At 41.2% G+C, this 17,130-nt stretch overlaps 1 protein-coding gene across 4 annotated transcripts in view; it reads left to right on the top strand.

Annotated features, from left to right (window-relative positions):
* tbc1d19 (TBC1 domain family, member 19) overlaps positions 1–17,130 on the top strand; it is a 132,804-nt gene that overhangs the window by 16,158 nt on the left and 99,516 nt on the right. For 3 of the 4 annotated variants that reach the window (XR_010963675.1, XM_067989068.1, XM_067989055.1), the window contains exons 4-7: positions 10,561–10,636; positions 14,743–14,817; positions 14,945–15,008; positions 16,904–16,950. Coding sequence is in view for 3 of the 4 variants with exons in the window: in XM_067989068.1 (XP_067845169.1) it covers positions 10,561–10,636; positions 14,743–14,817; positions 14,945–15,008; positions 16,904–16,950 (262 nt within the window). In the remaining variant the exon portion in view is untranslated. Of the gene's footprint in view, positions 1–9,919; positions 9,967–10,560; positions 10,637–14,742; positions 14,818–14,944; positions 15,009–16,903; positions 16,951–17,130 lie in introns of all 4 variants that reach the window. The other variant, XM_067989077.1, reaches the window with a different exon arrangement.

Below are 17,130 nucleotides of genomic sequence, written 5' to 3'. Positions count from 1 at the left end.
GCAAAGGAGGGTGGTACAGAGGGCCACTGCCCTGCATGGAGGGAGATGGCAGAGTAAATGAAGTTCCCTAAGCCCATTGTATTGGGAGCAAATGAGGAAGAAAAGTTCTTGTATCTGTAGAAGTGCCAGGGTAAGTGTACCCTTCTTTGCATACATGCTTGCCCTTCATCCATGGAAGATGTAACTCCAGTGGGTTGTTAATTGCTGCATCATGGTTGCTGCCTAGATAATAAGTATTAGCGTGCAGGATAACATTTCTGAAATGACCATATTTATAGTGGTACCCCAGCCTTTGGAGATATATATATAAAATACGTGGAGCTTCAATGGCCATATGGGTTTTGTCTGTAATGGACTCTTGGGAAGCTTACCAGATGGTGAAAGTTCTGTGTCTCATTTAGTTTCTGCTGTCCATTAGGAAAGTGATAAAAGCATTCCCCTTCGTAAACATCCCATTAGTCACTTACTTTATAAAAGTGTGAACTGTAGACTAGATTATCTGACTCATGTCCCTGTGGGGGCCTGGAAGGATCCTATTACATAGAAGCTTAATGCCTCAGTGATCTTTGACAGCGATAGGAGGAGCCAACCCCGCTTTTGAAGTTGTCTGCAGTAGGTTGCCTCTGCTGTGAAGTGGAGGCATCAAAGACAGATCTCCTATAGCGTATCCAGATAGAAGTGGCGTTGTCAATTAACATGGGTCCTTGCATATAGATAGCAGTGACGTGTTGTTGAATCTCAAAATATTGTGCTGTCCTGAATTGGTTTTCCTCATCTAATTCATGCTGCTTCATGGAATTAGCAAAAGGGATTATCATCCTCCAGAAACGCATGTCTTAGACAGATGTAAATTTTGAGCAAAAAGGCGACAATAGAGGAGGCAGGGGGAAAGAACCATGTAGGCTGCTCAATGCACAAGCAGAGAAATGCTGACTTCAAAACACACAATGTAACAACAACAAACAGCAACATTGCTTTAAGAAGGCAAATTTCTGAGAAGTGCAAAAGCAATAGGGCAGTAAAAGTGTGGGATTTCAACTACCCTAATATTAACTGGTATACCATCAGTGCAAAAGGTATAGAGGGTGCAGAATTCTTAAATTGCATTCAGGAGAACTTTTTTCACCAGTATGTAGCGAGCCCAACAAGAGGAGGGGCAGTTCTGGATTTAGTTTTTGGGAATGAAGCTGGGTAGGTGGAAGGGGTATCGGTGGGAGAGCACTTTGGTGGTCAGGATCATAATTCAGTTAGATTTAGCATGGTTATTGCAAAGGACAAAGATAGAATAGGAGTAAAAGTTCTAAGTTGGGGAAAGGCCAATTTTACTAAGCTGAGAAGTGATTTAGCAAAAATGGACTGGAAACAGCTACTTGAACATAAGAGATAGGAGCAGGAGTAGGTCATTTGGCCCTTCGAGCCTGCTCCGCCATTCAATGTGATCATGGCTGATCTGATTCTGGCCTCAGCTCCACTTTCCCGCCTGTTCCCCATATCCTTTTGACTCCCTTGCTAATCAAAAATTTGTTTAACTCAGCCTTGAATATAGTCAATGACTCAGCCTCCACCGCTCTTTGGGGCAAAGAATTCCAAAGGTTCACAACCCTCAGAGAAGAAATTTCTCCTCATCTCCATCTTAAATGGGCTACCCCTTAATCTGAGACTACATCCCCTAGTTCGAGATTCCCCTATGAGGGGAAACATCCTCTCAGCATTTACCCTGTCAAGCCCCCTTAGAATCTTACATGTTTCAATAAGATCGCCTCTCGTTCTTCTAAACTCCAGTGAGTATAGGCCCAACCTGCTCAATCTTTCCTCGTAAGAAAACCCCTCCATACCCAGAATCAACCTAGTGAACCTTCTCTGAACTGCCTTCAATGCAAGTATATCCTTCCTTAAATAAGGGCACCAGTACTCCAGGTGTGGTCTCACCAGCACCCTGTACAGTTGTAGCAAGACTTCTCGGCTTTTATACTCCATTCCCCCTTGAAATAAAGGCCAATATTCCATTTGCCTTCCCAATTACCTGCTGCACCTGTATGCTAACTTTTTGTGTTTCATGTACGAGAACACCCAAACCCTTCTGTATTGCAGCATTCTGTGGTCTTTCTCCGTTTATATAATATTTTGCTTTGTTTATTCTTCCTCCCAAAGTGGATGACTTCACATTTTCCCACGTTATACTCCATCTGCCAAATTTTTGCCCACTTGCTTAACGTACCTATATCCCTTTGCAGACACTTTGTGTCCTCCTCACAACTTACTTTTCCACTTATCTTTGTATCATCAGCAAATTTGGTCACAGTACATTCGCTTCCTTCATCCGAGTCATTGATATAGATTGTAAATAGTTGAGGCCCCAGCACCGATTCCTGCGGCACCCCACTAGTTACAGATTGCCATCCTGAAAATGACCCCTTTATCCCGACTATCTGTTTTCTGTTAGTTAGCCAATCCTCCAACCATGCCAATGTATTACCCCCAACACCATGAGCTCTTACCTTGTGCAGTAACCTTTTATGTGGCACCTTATCGAATGCCTTTTGGAAATCCAAATACACTACATCTACTGGTTCTCCTTTATCCACCCTGCTCGTTATTTCCTCAAAATAAATTTGTCAAACACTATTTCCCTTTCAGAAAACCATGTTGACTCTCCTTGATTTTATTTTGAGTCTCTAAATGTCTTGCTGCTACATCCTTAATAATTGATTCTAGCATTTTCCCAATGACAGAAGTTCGGCTAATTGGTCTATAGTTACCTGCTTTCTGTCTCCCTCCTTTCCTGAATAGGGGCATTATATTTGTGGTTTCCCAATCTGCTGGGACCTTTCTAGAATCTAGTGAATTTTGGAAGATTACAACCATTGCATCCACTATCTCTGCAGCCACTTCTTTTAAGACCCTCGAATGCAAGCCATTGGGTCCAGGGGACTTGTCAGCCTGCAGACCCATTAGTTTGCCTAGTATTTTTTTAGTGATTGTGATTGTTTTTAGATCCTTCCTCCCCTTTGCCCCTTGATTATCTACTATTATTGGTATGCTTTTAGTGTCTTCTACTGTGAAGATAGATACAAAATATCTGTTCAATGCCTCTGCCATTTCCTTGCTTTCCATTATTATTTCCCCAGTCTCATCCTCTAAGGGACCTATACTTACTTTAGCTACTCTCTTCCTTTTTATATACTTGTAAAAGCTTACTGTCAGTTTTTATATTTCTTGCAAGTTTACTCTCATAATCTATTTTCTCCCTCTTTATTTTTTTAGTCCTCCTTTGCTGGTTTCTAAAGTTTTCCCAATCTTTGGGCTTACCACTAATCTTTGCCACGTTGTATGCCTTTTCTTTTAACTTGATACCATCCTTAACTTCCTTAGTTAGCCATGGTTGGTACACCCTTCTCGTGGAGTCTTTCCTCCTTACTGGGATATATTTTTGTTGAGAGTCATAAAATATCTTTTTAAATCTCTGCCACTGCTTATCCACCATCATACCTTCTAATCTGTTTTCCCAGTCCACTTTAGCCAACTCTGTCCTCATGCCATTGTAATTGTCCTTATTTAGGTTTAATACAGTAGTTTCAGATCCAAGATCCTCACTCTCAAACTGGATGTGAAAGTCTATCATATTACGATCACTGTTTCCTAAGGGATCCTTTACTTTGAGGTCATTAATTAATCCTGTCTCATTACCCATTACCAGATCTAAAATGGCCTATTCCTTGGTTGGTTCCACAGAGTGTATTGATCTAAGCAACAGTCCCGAATACACTCTATGAACTCATCCTCAGGGCTACATTTGCCAATTTGATTTGTCCAATCTGAAAGTTAAAATCGCCTATGATTATTGCATTACCTTTTTTTACAAGTCCCCATTAAGTTAAATCCGTGTCCGAGCAGTGGGAGGTGTTCAAGGGGGCTATTCAAGGGGTTCAGAGTAAACATGTTCCCACAAAGAATAAGAGTGGGACTGCCAAATCTAGAGCCCCCTGGATCACAACGAGCATACAGGGTAAGATAAGGCAAAAAGGGAAGCTTATGTCAGACACTCAGAGTTCAATACTGCAGAAAGCCTAGAGGAGTATAGAAAGTGCAGGGGTGAAATTAGAAAGGAAATTAGGAAAGCAAAGGAGGGCATAAAAAAATACTGGCAAGTAAAATTAAGGAATACCTAAAAATGTTTTATAAATACATAAAGAGCAAGAGGATAACTAAGGAAAGAGTAGGACCGATTAGAGACCAAAAAGATAACCTATGTGTGGAGGTGGAAGATGTGGGTATGGTACTTAATAAATACTTTGTGTGTCTTCACAAAAGAGGGAGATGATGCAGAGAGATTGTAGTTGAGGAGGAGTGTGAAATATTGGATGGGATAAACATAGTGAGAGAGGAAATATTAAGGGGATTAGCATCTTTGAAAGTACGTCATGGAACCAACCAGGGAACAGACTATTTTAGATCTTGTATTATGTAATGAGACGGGGTTAATAAGTATTCTCACAGTAAGAGGTCCTCTCGTGAAGAGTGATCATAATATGATAGAATTTCACATTGAGTATGAGAGTGACGTACTTAAATAAAGCCAATTACATAGGTATGAGGGGTGATTTGGCTAAGGTAGATTGGGAAACCAAATTAATTGATAGAAGGATTAGAGGGGAGCTGAGGAGAAATTTTTTCACCCAGAGGGTGGTGAGGGTCTGGAACTCGCTGCCTGAAAGGATGGTAGAGACAGAAATCCTCAACTCATTTAAAAAGTACTTGGATGAGCACTTGATGTGAGGTAACCTGCAGGGCTACGGACCAAGTGCTTGGAAAGTGGGATTAAGCTGGATAGCTCTTTTTCGGCCGGCACTGACACGATGGGCCGAATGGCCTCCTGTGCCGTAACTTTCTATGATTCCATGTAACACTTCAAAGCAGGCCAACCCTGTTTTCCTGTCATGCTCCCTTTTATGTGGGAGCCTTGCCCGTTGTGAAATATAGTGTGGGAACTTATTTGCTTAAATATTCCATCTAAATAAGGCTCACACGTGCCTGTAAAGCAGGTTTTTTGTTGCCCTTAAAAACAGCCGTTAGAAATTTAGGTCAGCTTCAAATTGGATGCATGAGTTCAGGACCTGGTTTTCTGACCTCCAGCATCATTCAGTGAGGCTGTGCACTGCCAGCGTAACCGATGAAGATTGGAATTAATAGGTCAATACCAAATCCTGACAAGGGTCTTGAACACTGTACAAGTGGCAATAACCTATGCATGATTGCTGTAAATGCATCAAATGTTTGCTGCCAATATCGCTGCATGCCATTGGATCATCGGAATTGCTAGACAAAAAAAGACCCAAGGTCCATCTAATTCATAAGAACATAAGAACATAAGAAATAGGAGCAGGAGTAGGCCAATAGGCCCTTCGAGCCTGCTCCGCCATTTAATAAGATCACGGCTGATCTGATCCTAATCTCAAATCAAAATTCATGTCCAATTTCCTGCCCGCTCCCCGTAACCCCTAATTCCCTTTACTTCTAGGAAACTGTCTGTTTCTGCTTTGAGTTTATTCAATGATGTAGCTTCCACAGCTTCCTGGGGCAGCAAATTCCACAGACCTACCACCCTCTGAGTGAAGAAGTTTCCCCTCATCTCAGTTTTGAAGGAGCAGCCCCCTTATTCTAAGATTATACCCCCTAGTTCTAGTTTCACCCATCCTTGGGAACATCCTCACCGCATCCACCCGATCAAGCCCCTTCACAATCTTATATGTTTCAATAAGATCGCCTCTCATTCTTCTGAACTCCAATGAGTAGAGTCCCAATCTACTCGACCTCTCCTCATATGTCCGCCCCCTCATCCCCGGGATTAACCAAGTGAACCTTCTTTGTACTGCCTTGAGAGCAAGTATGTCTTTTCTTAAGTATGGACACCAAAACTGTATGCAGTATTCCAGGTGCGGTCTCATCAATACCTTATATAACTGCAGCAATACCTCCCTGTTTTTATATTCTATCCCCCGAGCAATAAAAGCCAACATTCCGTTGGCCTTCTTGATCACCTGCTGCACCTGCATACTAACTTTTTGATTTTCTTGCACTAGGACCCCCAGATCCCTTTGTACTGCAGTACTTTCCAGTTTCTCGCCATTAAGATAATAACTTGCTCTCTGATTTTTCCTGCCAAAGTGCATAACCTCACATTTTCCAATATTGTATTGCATCTGCCAAATCTCCGCCCACTCACCCAGCCTGTCTATATCCCCCTGTAGGTTTTTTATGTCCTCCTCACTCTCCACTTTCCCTCCCATAACTGATCCCTGCAAGGAGGACATTTTTGGATCAGCAATACAGGGTAGCTCTGGTGAAAGGCGTCTCCAACAGAAAGGTTCTGGTCACACCAGAAAGTTGTTGCTGAAGCTTAACTCACCATGTGGCTCAGTGTTGGATCCTTTTCAGACAGTACATGCACAGGGATATTTTAAATATAACAAGAAATGGAAGTACCTCTCTATTGTTAATACTATTAATTGTCTACAATACTATTAATTGTCTACTACATTAACAAACAGGGAGGAAGTGATGATCAGTTCCTCTGTCAAGATGCAGTCCAACTGAGCCAGTAGTATCTGACTTATGAGGTAAAACTTTTGCCTAACACTTAACAGGGGAACCTGGAAATCTGATCAACAGCTGATCTATTAGAACATAAGAACATAAGAAATTGGAGCAGGAGTAGGCCAATCGGCCCCTCGAGCCTGCTCCGCCATTCAATAAGATCATGGCTGATCTGATCCCAACCACAAATCTAAAGAACACAAGAAGTCTGAGCAGGACCCGGCCACATAGCCCCTGGGCCCTCTCCGCCACCCACAGGGCATTGACCGATCCGAACTCAGCTTCATGTCCAATTTCCTGCCCGCTCCCCATAACCCCTAATTCCCTTTACTTCTAGGAAACTGTCTATTTCTGTTTTAAATTTATCTAATGATGTAGCTTCCACAGCTTCCTGGGGCAGCAAATTCCACAGACCTACCACCCTCTGAGTGAAGAAGTTTCTCCTCATCTCAGTTTTGAAAGAGCAGCCCCTTATTCTAAGATTATGAAAGTAAACAATTGTTAGAACAGGGTCTCCCACTGTGATATTAAAGACATTGATTAGTTCCCAAAGGTGTCCAGTGGTAGACTTACATAATGCAAAAGTGTAAAAAAGTTTATGCTGTATTCTACAAAGTTGATTTAGTCCTATCCTATGTGATGTCTCTCACATTCTGAAATATAACTTTATAGGAGTTGATTTAAAATCTATTTCTATCCAAGGTCACGTATTTTGGTCTTCCCTGACCGGTTTTTGTTTGATTCATTAAGGGAACATCTGTTGATGTCCCATATAATGTAAGTTATTTGAAAATTGTGCCAAGTTGAGCTTTTCATCTGGGACTTTAATTTTAGCTCTTTATAAATTAACATATCCATTGTTTGAACCTCTTGGATCATATGAGCTGAAGCCCCTTTTTTGGAAAACGGGACTTTATTGTAGATCAGCTGTATTTAATTTGATATTCCTACTGGTACTTAGGACTCACCTGGATTTCCTATCACTAAGGTGATTGGCAAAAGAACCAACGGCAATATGAGGAAAGACGTTTTTACGCAGCGAGTAGTTCTGATCTGGAATGTGCTGCCTGAAAGGGTGGTGGAAGCAGATTCAGTTGTGGCTTTCAAAAATGAAGGGAAAATATTTGCAGGGCTACTGGGAAAGAGCGGAGGGATGAGACTAACTGGATTGTTCTTGCAAAGAGCCAGCATGGACTCGATGGGCCAAATGGCCTCCTTCTGTGCTGTAACCATTCTATGATTCTATGAAAAGTTGCTTCCTTGTTTCATTTGGACAAAAGGTTTGTTGCCTCATCATTTTATCTGCCACCATGCCATTTGTAGATGCTTGTCATTAGGTTACTAGTCTCATATGAAGCAATTTTAGAAATATTGATTGTTATTTGTTTCCTATAATGCACACACCCAGTTCAAACTGATGACCAAACAGTGGTTAGCTAACTGGATGGCTGATTGCATTTTATATTTCTGCTAACTTGTGGTGAAGAAGCCCAAGGGACAGGTTAAAAGCCATTCCATGGCTTTCCCCATAGCATCTCCCAGTCAGATGCAATTGATAATATCTGCAAAGCTGTCACACAGAATAATCAACAACAACTTGCATTTATATAGCACCTTTAATGTAGTAAAACGGCTCAAGGCGCTTCACAGGTGCGTTATCAGACAAAAATTGACCGAGCCAAAGAAGGAGACAGGTGACCAAAAGCTTGGTCAAAGAGGTAGGCTTTAAGGAGGGTCTTAAAGGAGGAGAGAGAGAGAGGCTGAGAGGTTTAGGGAGGGAATTCCAGAGCTTGTGGCCTAGATGGCTAAAGGCAGGACCGCGAATGGTAGAATGAATGAAGGAAGTGGGAGACAGACAAGAGGCCAAAGATGGAGGAACGCAGTGTTCTCAGAGGGTTGTAGGGCTGGAGGAGCTTACACAGGTAGGAAGGAGTGAGGCCATGGAGGGGTTTAAACATGACTGAGATATTTAAAAACAAGGCTTTCGGGGACCGATAGCTGACAAAGGTCAACAAACACAGGGGTGATGTGTGAATGGGACTTCGTGCGATTTAGGAAACGAGCAGCAGAGTTTTGGATGAGCTTAAGTTTATGGAGAGTGGAAGATGGGAGGCTGGCCAGGACAGCATTGGAATAGTCGAGTCTGGAGGTAACAAAAGCAGGGATCAGGGTTTCAGTAGCAGGTGAGTTGAGGCAGGGGTGGAGACAGGCAATATGTTGGTGGATGTAGGCGGTCTTGATGATGGAGAGGATATGGAGTTGGAAGCTCAGCTCAGGGTCAAATAGGACGCCAAGTTTGCAAACATTCTGGTTCAGCCTAAGGCAGTGGCTAGGGAATGGAGATTGTGGCAGGGGCTGAAGAAAATGGCTTCAGTCTTCCCAATATTTAATTGGAGGAAATATCGACTCATCCAGTACTAGATGTCAAACAACACAGAGGCAGAGGAGGGGTCGAGAGAGGGGATGGTGGGTAGAGCTGGGTGTCATCAGCGTATATGTGGAACCTGACGTTATGTTTTCAGATGATGTCGCCATGGGGCAGCATGTAGATGAGAAATAGGAGGGGCCAAGGACAGACCCTTGGGGGACACCAGAGGTAGCTTTGCGGGGGCGGAAAGAGAAGCCATTGCAGGCGATTCTCTGGCTACGACTGAAATAGGTAAGAGTAGAACCAGGCGAGGACTGCCTAGACAACCGAGGAGAGGCATAGAAGGAGGATGGTGTGGTCAACCATGCCAAAGGCGGCAGACAGGTCAAGAAGGATGAGGGATAATGCACCATGATCACAGTCACATAGGATGTCAATTGTGACTGATTAGGGCTGTTTCAGTGCTGCAGCAGGGGTGGAAACCTGATTGGAGAGATTCAAACATGGAGTTGTGGGAAAGATCACACATTTACCTAGCATTATTGTTTAGATATGTTTGCTGCGCATGCTGATGTTTTTGGCAGATCAGTTCTAACAGCTGGTGTTGCGGTTTATCTGAACTGGCCTCCAGCCCCCTAATTTTATTACTGTACTTTATGCTCCTACAGTGTGGGGGTCTTCATAATTCTTGGAATATTCTGCAACCTCCACACACACAATCCTATCCATCCATCCCAATAGACCCTGTAGGGGTGAAAGGTTAGGGGATTAAAAGCCCATTTTGGTGTAGCCTCCGGCTGAAACAAACTGGTGTAATGGCGCAGCTTCTGGGGCTTTGTACAACATAGGTGATGTTGAATATGATCTTCTACACCTATCTGCAATGTCTTAATTACATTTTTATGTGCATGTTAAGCGTGTGGTTTCCCAGAATCAACATAGACTTTACTCCTACAGTGTGTGGAGGATGCAGACCATTTGAAGAATAGAGACAACCATATGAGGTAGGGAAACTTTCATTATTTACTTTGTAATTTTCTGCTACTTTGGCCTTTTAATTAAGTCTTTCTACTTTTTTATATGAAATTTTTTGCCATTGACAGTTTTATGCAATTTTTGTTAACGTGCATTCTAAGTTGAAACCTTTGGGGGGTAATTTACAAAAGATGCCATTTATGAGCTTTTGCTTTTAACATCATTAACTTTTCTGCCTATTTGATAAGCTATTTTCTTTGTTAGGCTTAGGTACAGTGTAATTTCCATGTAGCTGACAGTATAACTGTTGAACCAATCACAAAGAATCATGGGAGCGCAGTGTGTCTGGTTTTATTCATTGCTCCCTTCCTCATCAGCTTTGCGGAGGCAGCTTTCAGTTGGTTGGTTGGCTGAGGTGGAAGCTTGCTACATGCTGAATAGTGGTGTTGAATATAGAGTGACATTAATAATACATGGATTCATAACAGTATTCTCCAGAGCCATCTCAATTTATCTTTTTTGCATTTTAATTCTATTTGTAACTCCTGGAACTGTTCATTGCTGTATTGCTTCAACAACTGAGACTGACTCTTTTTCTAATTGTAAGTCTTTTCCATGTGCAGCCTTCCCCAACCTAGTCATCCATCTGCTCCACCTGAACACATTAAAGAGGGATTGATGTACATGAGACGGGCACAGGTTGGTTCAAGATGTACTGTACAAACTGGATAGTTATTATTTGTTAGCAGAATGTAGTGCATTGTCTTCTAGTTTTTACTATACTGTGGAAAATCGATTGAGTTTGGTGACTTTAAAATTATGAAGAATTTCTAAACTGTTGTTGATCTAGAAATGAGCATACCTAGTAAGGAAACGTGTCTTCTAAGCAAAGGGGCCACCTAAATGCAGTTTGGCAATGACATTTTTTACCACTGTGAATCTTAACCATCTTTGCTTGTACATTGCTGCACAAGAACAATTTGCACTTATATAGCGCCTTTTAACGTAGAAAAACTCCACAGAGACACAAGGGAAAAATGGACACCAAACAAAAAACCTTGGTCTAAGAGGTGGAGAGTCCTAAAGGAGGTGATGATGATGGGAGTGGTTGAGGGGATTAGGGATATTACTAGACTAAGTCCAAGGATGCAATGCTGCTGTCCCCCTATTGGTTCAATGGAATATGGGAATCATTGCTCTAAAAAGGTAATAGGACTCTGGTGTGGCTATACCATAGGAATAGGAGTGGGCCATTCAGCCTGTTCTGCCATTCAGTGAGAGCACGGGTGATCTGTACCTCAACTCTATTTACCTGCCTTTGCTTCTTATCACAATACTCTCGCCCAAACAAAAATCTATTGATCTCAGTCTTGAAAACTACAATTCACCCAACATCCACTGCCTTTTGTGGAAAGAGAATTCCAGATTTCTACTACTCTGTGAAGAAGTGCATCATGATTTCACTCCTGAATGGTCTGGCTCCAATTTTAAGATAATGCCCCCTTTTTCTGGATTTCCCCATCAGAGGAAATAGTTTCTCTTTATCTACCCTATTGAATCCTTTTTTCCATTTTAAACACCTCGATTACATCACCCCTCAATCATCTATACTCCAGGGAATAGAAGCCAAGTCTATGCAATCTGTCCTTATAATTTAACTCTTTTAGCCCCAATATCATTCTGGTGAATCTGCGCTGCCCCCCCCAATATATCCATCCTAAGATGCAGAGCCTGGAAGTGAACCCAGTACTCCAGATGGGATCTGACCAAGTCTCTGTGCAACTGAAGCATAACTTCTTCCCCTGTGTATACCAGCCCCTTTGAGATAAAGACCAACATTCCATTAGCCCTTTTGATCACTTTTGTACCTGTCCACTAGCTTTCAGTGATTTGTATACATTTTTTTGTATTCATTCATGGGATGTGGACGACACTGGCAAGGCCAGCATTTATTGCCCATCCCTAATTGCCCTTGAGAAGGTGGTGGTGAGCCTCATTTTTGAACCGCTGCAGTCCGTGTGGTGAAGTTTCTCCCACAGTGTTGTTAGGTAGGGAGTTCCAGGATTTTGACCCAGCGACGATGAAGGAACGGCGATATATTTCCAAGTCACGATGGTATGTGACTTGGAGGGGAATGTGCAGGTGGTGGTGTTCCCATGCGCTTGCTGCCCTTGTCCTTCTATATGGTAGAGGTTGCGAGTTTGGGAGGTGCTGTCAAAGAAGTGCCCTAGCAAGCCACTCAGTTGGACACCTGAACCTCTCTGCTCCTCCACAGTTCCTAGTTTCTCCCCATTTAGAAAATGCTCCCGATTATCTTTCTTACATCCAAAATGGATGACCTCACATTTCCCCACATTGAACTCCATTTGCCACAGTCTTGCCCACTCACTTTATCTATGTCCCTTCCTGCTTCCATCTGCACTACTTACTGTGCCTCCCAAAGTCAGTCCTTCCTTTAAAATCAATTATCTGGATATAGGTTGCTGGAATGGCCAGAATTTCATAACCTTTCTGTGATTCTATGATTCTATTTGTTGCCCATCTCTAATTTCCATGAGAAGGTGGTGGTGGGCCTCCTTTTTGAACCGCTGCATTCTTTCTAGCAGTTTGATACAATTCAGTAGCTTGCTAGAGCACTTCAGAAGGCAGTTAAGTCATCCAAGTTGGTGTGGGACTGGTGTCACATATAGGCCGGACTGGGTAAAGACAACAGGTTTTCTTCCTGAAAAGATATTAAAGAAAGAACTTACATTTATATTGCGCCTTTCATGACCTCAGGATGTCCAAAAGCACTTCACAGCCAATGAAGTGCTTAATTGTAGTCACTGTTGTAATAAGACTATAAGAGATAGGAGCAGGAGTAGGCCATTCGGCCCTTTGAGCCTGCTCCGCCATTCAATGAGATCATGGCTGATCTGATTTTTACCTCAACTCCACTTTCCTGCCTTTTCTCCATATCCTTTGACTCCCTTGCTGATCAAAAATGTGTCTAACTCAGCCTTGAATGTATTCATGATGTGGAGATGCCGGTGATGGACTGGGGTTGACAATTGTAAACAATTTTACAACACCAAGTTATAGTCTAGCAATTTTATTTTAAATTCACAAGCTTTCGGAGGCTTCCTCCTTCGTCAGGTGAACGATGTGAACATCGTTCACCTGACGAAGGAAGAAGCCTCCGAAAGCTTGTGAATTTAAAATAAAATTGCTGGACTATAACTTGGTGTTGTAAAATTGTTTACAATTGAATGTATTCAATGACTCAGCCTAATGTAGGGAAATGTGACAGCCAAATTACACACAGCAAACAGCAATGAGATAAATGACCAAGTCAACTGTTTTAGTTGTGTTGATTGAGGGATAAATGTTGGCCAGGACACCTGTAGCACTTCCTCAGTACTGCACCGGAGCGTCAGCTGCGATTATATGCTCAAGTCTGGAGTGAAGCTTAAACCCACAATCTACTGACTCAGCCAACAGTGCTATCACTGAGCCGTGGTGGATACCGATAGTGAACTAGTTTGGTTTTTATGACAATCTGACAACTTCATGGTTATTTTTACTGACAACAGCTTTTTGTTTCCAGATTTAAAAAAAAAATTGAATTGGATTTTTCCCAGACGGGTGATGTGTTTTTGAAGATGGGCATTGGTTGATGAAGTCAACAAGCAAGGGCTTAGGAGAAAAAATTAGGCAGACAGGTGTGAGAGGGGATTGAGGGAGCGTTCGGGCTTCTTGACCAAGATGAGTTTGGTGAGGGCTGTGAAGGAGATGGAGAGCAACTGAAGTGAGGAGGCGCTCGATTGCAAGGAGGGAGGAGGCTGTTGGGTGTCATGGAGAAGAAGGGGAGGAAAGGAGTCGGAGGAAGTAGAAGCAGCTATGCAGATAGCCCCAATTTTAGACAAACAGAAGTCGACCAGTTCCTCTCATTTACTGTGCCAGATGAGGATGAAGGGTGACATGGAAGAAGATCAGAGGAGATGAAAAGCAGTTTGGAATTGTTCCTGCTGTCCTGGATGATCTTGGAGCCCTATGTAGATGTGGCCAGCTATTGTATAAAAAAGCAGCATTCAAAGTTAACACCTTTGAAAGCATTCAGATCCTTAGAAATATAATTTTAGGATCCAATTAAAAGAAAGTTATGTAGTTAAGTGGTATGCAGTCTCAGTTTTTAAAAAAAAAGTGAGCATTTAAGTGCCAGCTCTGAGATGTAGATACATTAACAGCAAAAAAGTGGTGAGAAAATGATCGCATCTTGTTTTTGATTAATGAACAATGAATTATGCCTTTATAAAATAACGTACATTTTTAACAATCACTAATGTATACTGGAGGCTACATAAATTACTTGTTTTGAAGAATACCAAAGCAGGTAGTTTGTTTAATAGCTACACAATCCAAGTAGCTTTTTAGATCCTCTCCCCTCACTGCCCAAATAAAAGCCTTGAAGCAATTTAGTTCATTCTTGGTAATAAAAGCATCATAACTAATGATGCAGTTTCATCCAGTTCCAATGAGACTACATGCACACATGTAATTTATTTTTTGTTGAGGATGCATAAAATAACATTCCATAATAGGTATTTTATTTATTATCTGTAAACAATTAAGAGAAAACAAATCATAAAGTTTGAATTACAAAGTTGTGCAATAAGTCTGATGCAAACAATGCAGTTTTATTTTAAGTGTTAAATAAGGAAATATTTATAGGGATTCATAAAGTGAATATAGTGTTTTTATATGCATAAGTATTTCTGATGTTCATGAATATATATCTTCTGAAATCTTAATGTCCTTTTTTGCAGGTGAGCTGGGAAAAGCGTGTTCTGAAAAGTTTGAACAGTATGTGCACAGAGCTGAGTATCCCTCTAGCAAAAAAGGTACAGAACAACTACATTTCTTTACTCTTAAAATATGCTGTTTATGTTGCAGTAATTATTGAAATACTGAAACAAAGATTGAAGCCATTGAATGATAGTTTATTGAATCCCTGTCCTTTCTTCATAGAGGTCAACAGAAGAACAGAAGGAACTTTTGAACAAATGGAATGAGATGGGGACTGATGAACCAGGTATATAATAAATATTTGGATGCCATGAAGTAATTAAGGACAGGTTGCAACATAGGAATTGGGTCATGTGACATATTATTCTGCCATATGCACTGACAGATGCACCTACAGCAGTTTCATCCAGTTCCAATGAGACTGCTGGTCAATGGATGCATTCAACATGATTTAATTTGGATTTTGTAATTGAGTGACTTCTTCAGATTTAAAATTAATTAGGGTAGAGTTTCCGTTTTGGGCGCAAATTGCGCCCGAAAATTGCGCCGGCTGAGTTACAGTTCAAGTTTCCGCTAAAATGCATCAACATAATCACAAATGTAAAATTTTCCATGCATCAGTGCAATCCAGCAGCTTGACAATTTCTTTGCAATAAAAAAATCTGCATTGATATATTGAAGAGTGGTGACCTGGAGCAGTTTTATTAATATAACTGAAAGTGGGTTTATCACACACAATAAGCATTTTAATAAGACTTTCTAGTCCTCCACCTGTGGGTAACTTGATTTTAAATCACTGAAAATGACTTTTAAAAAAAACTGCACTGAACCATTTACTTTCATTGGTGTACACTAGTCAGTTTCTTAGTAAGTTAAATATTTTTTTAATGTTTAAAACATACTAGTGCCTGTGCGCCTAAGAAAACTAGCTTAATTTGAAGTCCCTCATCGAACGGCTGCAAGCGGGCGCAATCGGTGAAAACTCGCCATCCTCGTTATTTTATGCGGGGGGCGTAGCCAGTTTTCTGGACTGGACCGGCTTCAACGTGATGTTTTTTGAACCAGTGCAAAAGATCGTGGAAACTCGAATTACGCATGACGCAGCATACGTTGAAATTCTTCGATCTTTTGCGCTGATCCGGTGACAAAATTGGGATTTCATCTTTGGGTGGGTATTCAGATCCAGTCCAGCATTGAGAACAGCACAAAGTAGTGCCTAATTTGGTGCTAATTGCTGGTGTGGAAAATGGAAAGGGGTCATACCAGGACAGTACGGAATATTCTTCAGAGGTTACGTCTGAGGCACATTGTTTTGGCAGAGTGGAAGGAGCTTCCCTCTGCATCTAACTACACTATAACTGCCCTGGGAGTGTTTGATGCTGACACTGGGCACCCAAAATGTAAAATGTTCCATTCACCGGCATCAACATCTTTTGTGCATAAAGACTGACACAAGCAAAAAAAAAAGTGTTTTAGAATTTATTTCACTCTGTAATTAGTATACCATTGATTTATACTATGTACTATTATTTACTGTATTTATATAATTAGCTTTTAAAAAATTCTTAGCAATTTTTGTCAGATAATCATAATTAAAGACCTTCCAAAAACCCACCTCTGACTAAACTTTTGGTCACCTCTCCTAATATCTCCTTCTTTGACGCGGCATCCATATTTGGCTGATTATGCCTCTGTGAAGCGTGTTGGGACATTTTTCCATGTTAAATGATCTATATAAATGTAAGTTGTTGGTTGCTTCATATACTGACAAATTGAAGTTGTCTTTTAAATAATTCAGACTACCATCTACCACCATTTAAAGAAATTGCAGCAAACTCATCACATACACGTAAATAAATACACATGCAAAGTTAAGTTGGCTTTTCTTTTTAAGTGATGTGTGTAGTATGCAAACTGCTATCAAAGCTGCTTATAGCGCACACCATCTTGCTACTCTATGCAGGGTTGACCATATTAGCTATAAAAGTAATTTAAATACTGTTGCCTGAGGGAATCCTGCATACTGCTACCTCTCCGAGAAGGAGTGTCCTGATGTTGTTGTTTTCCACACTGAATTGATTTGTTGTGACCAGACTCACTAAGTGTTGCTTTTTTTGCTGTGCTAAATTATTGAAACCACTGGATCAAAATTCTTGGACATCATATTGTATATTTTTCTAGATTTGAGCCATTTCCGACCGGTCTATGCCCCTAAAGATTTTCTAGAGGTAAGATTTCCCACCTGATCTGACCATTATCCACAGTTTAAAAATTGTTCCATTAATCAGAATTGTGGAGTGGTTTGTTATTTCAAGTGTGATATCATTGGCTTCTGCATCATTGCTTTTTCAATGTTTTGCCTAAAACCTTAGCAAATAACATAAGTAAAAACGCTGAGAGTAAACAAA

The sequence above is a fragment of the Heptranchias perlo genome, chromosome 1 (genome assembly GCF_035084215.1).
Source record: "Heptranchias perlo isolate sHepPer1 chromosome 1, sHepPer1.hap1, whole genome shotgun sequence".
In the NCBI taxonomy this organism is placed as follows: domain Eukaryota; kingdom Metazoa; phylum Chordata; class Chondrichthyes; order Hexanchiformes; family Hexanchidae; genus Heptranchias; species Heptranchias perlo.
The sequence above is the reverse complement of the archived record's forward strand: the minus strand, read 5'-3'. Positions and strand labels throughout refer to the sequence as shown.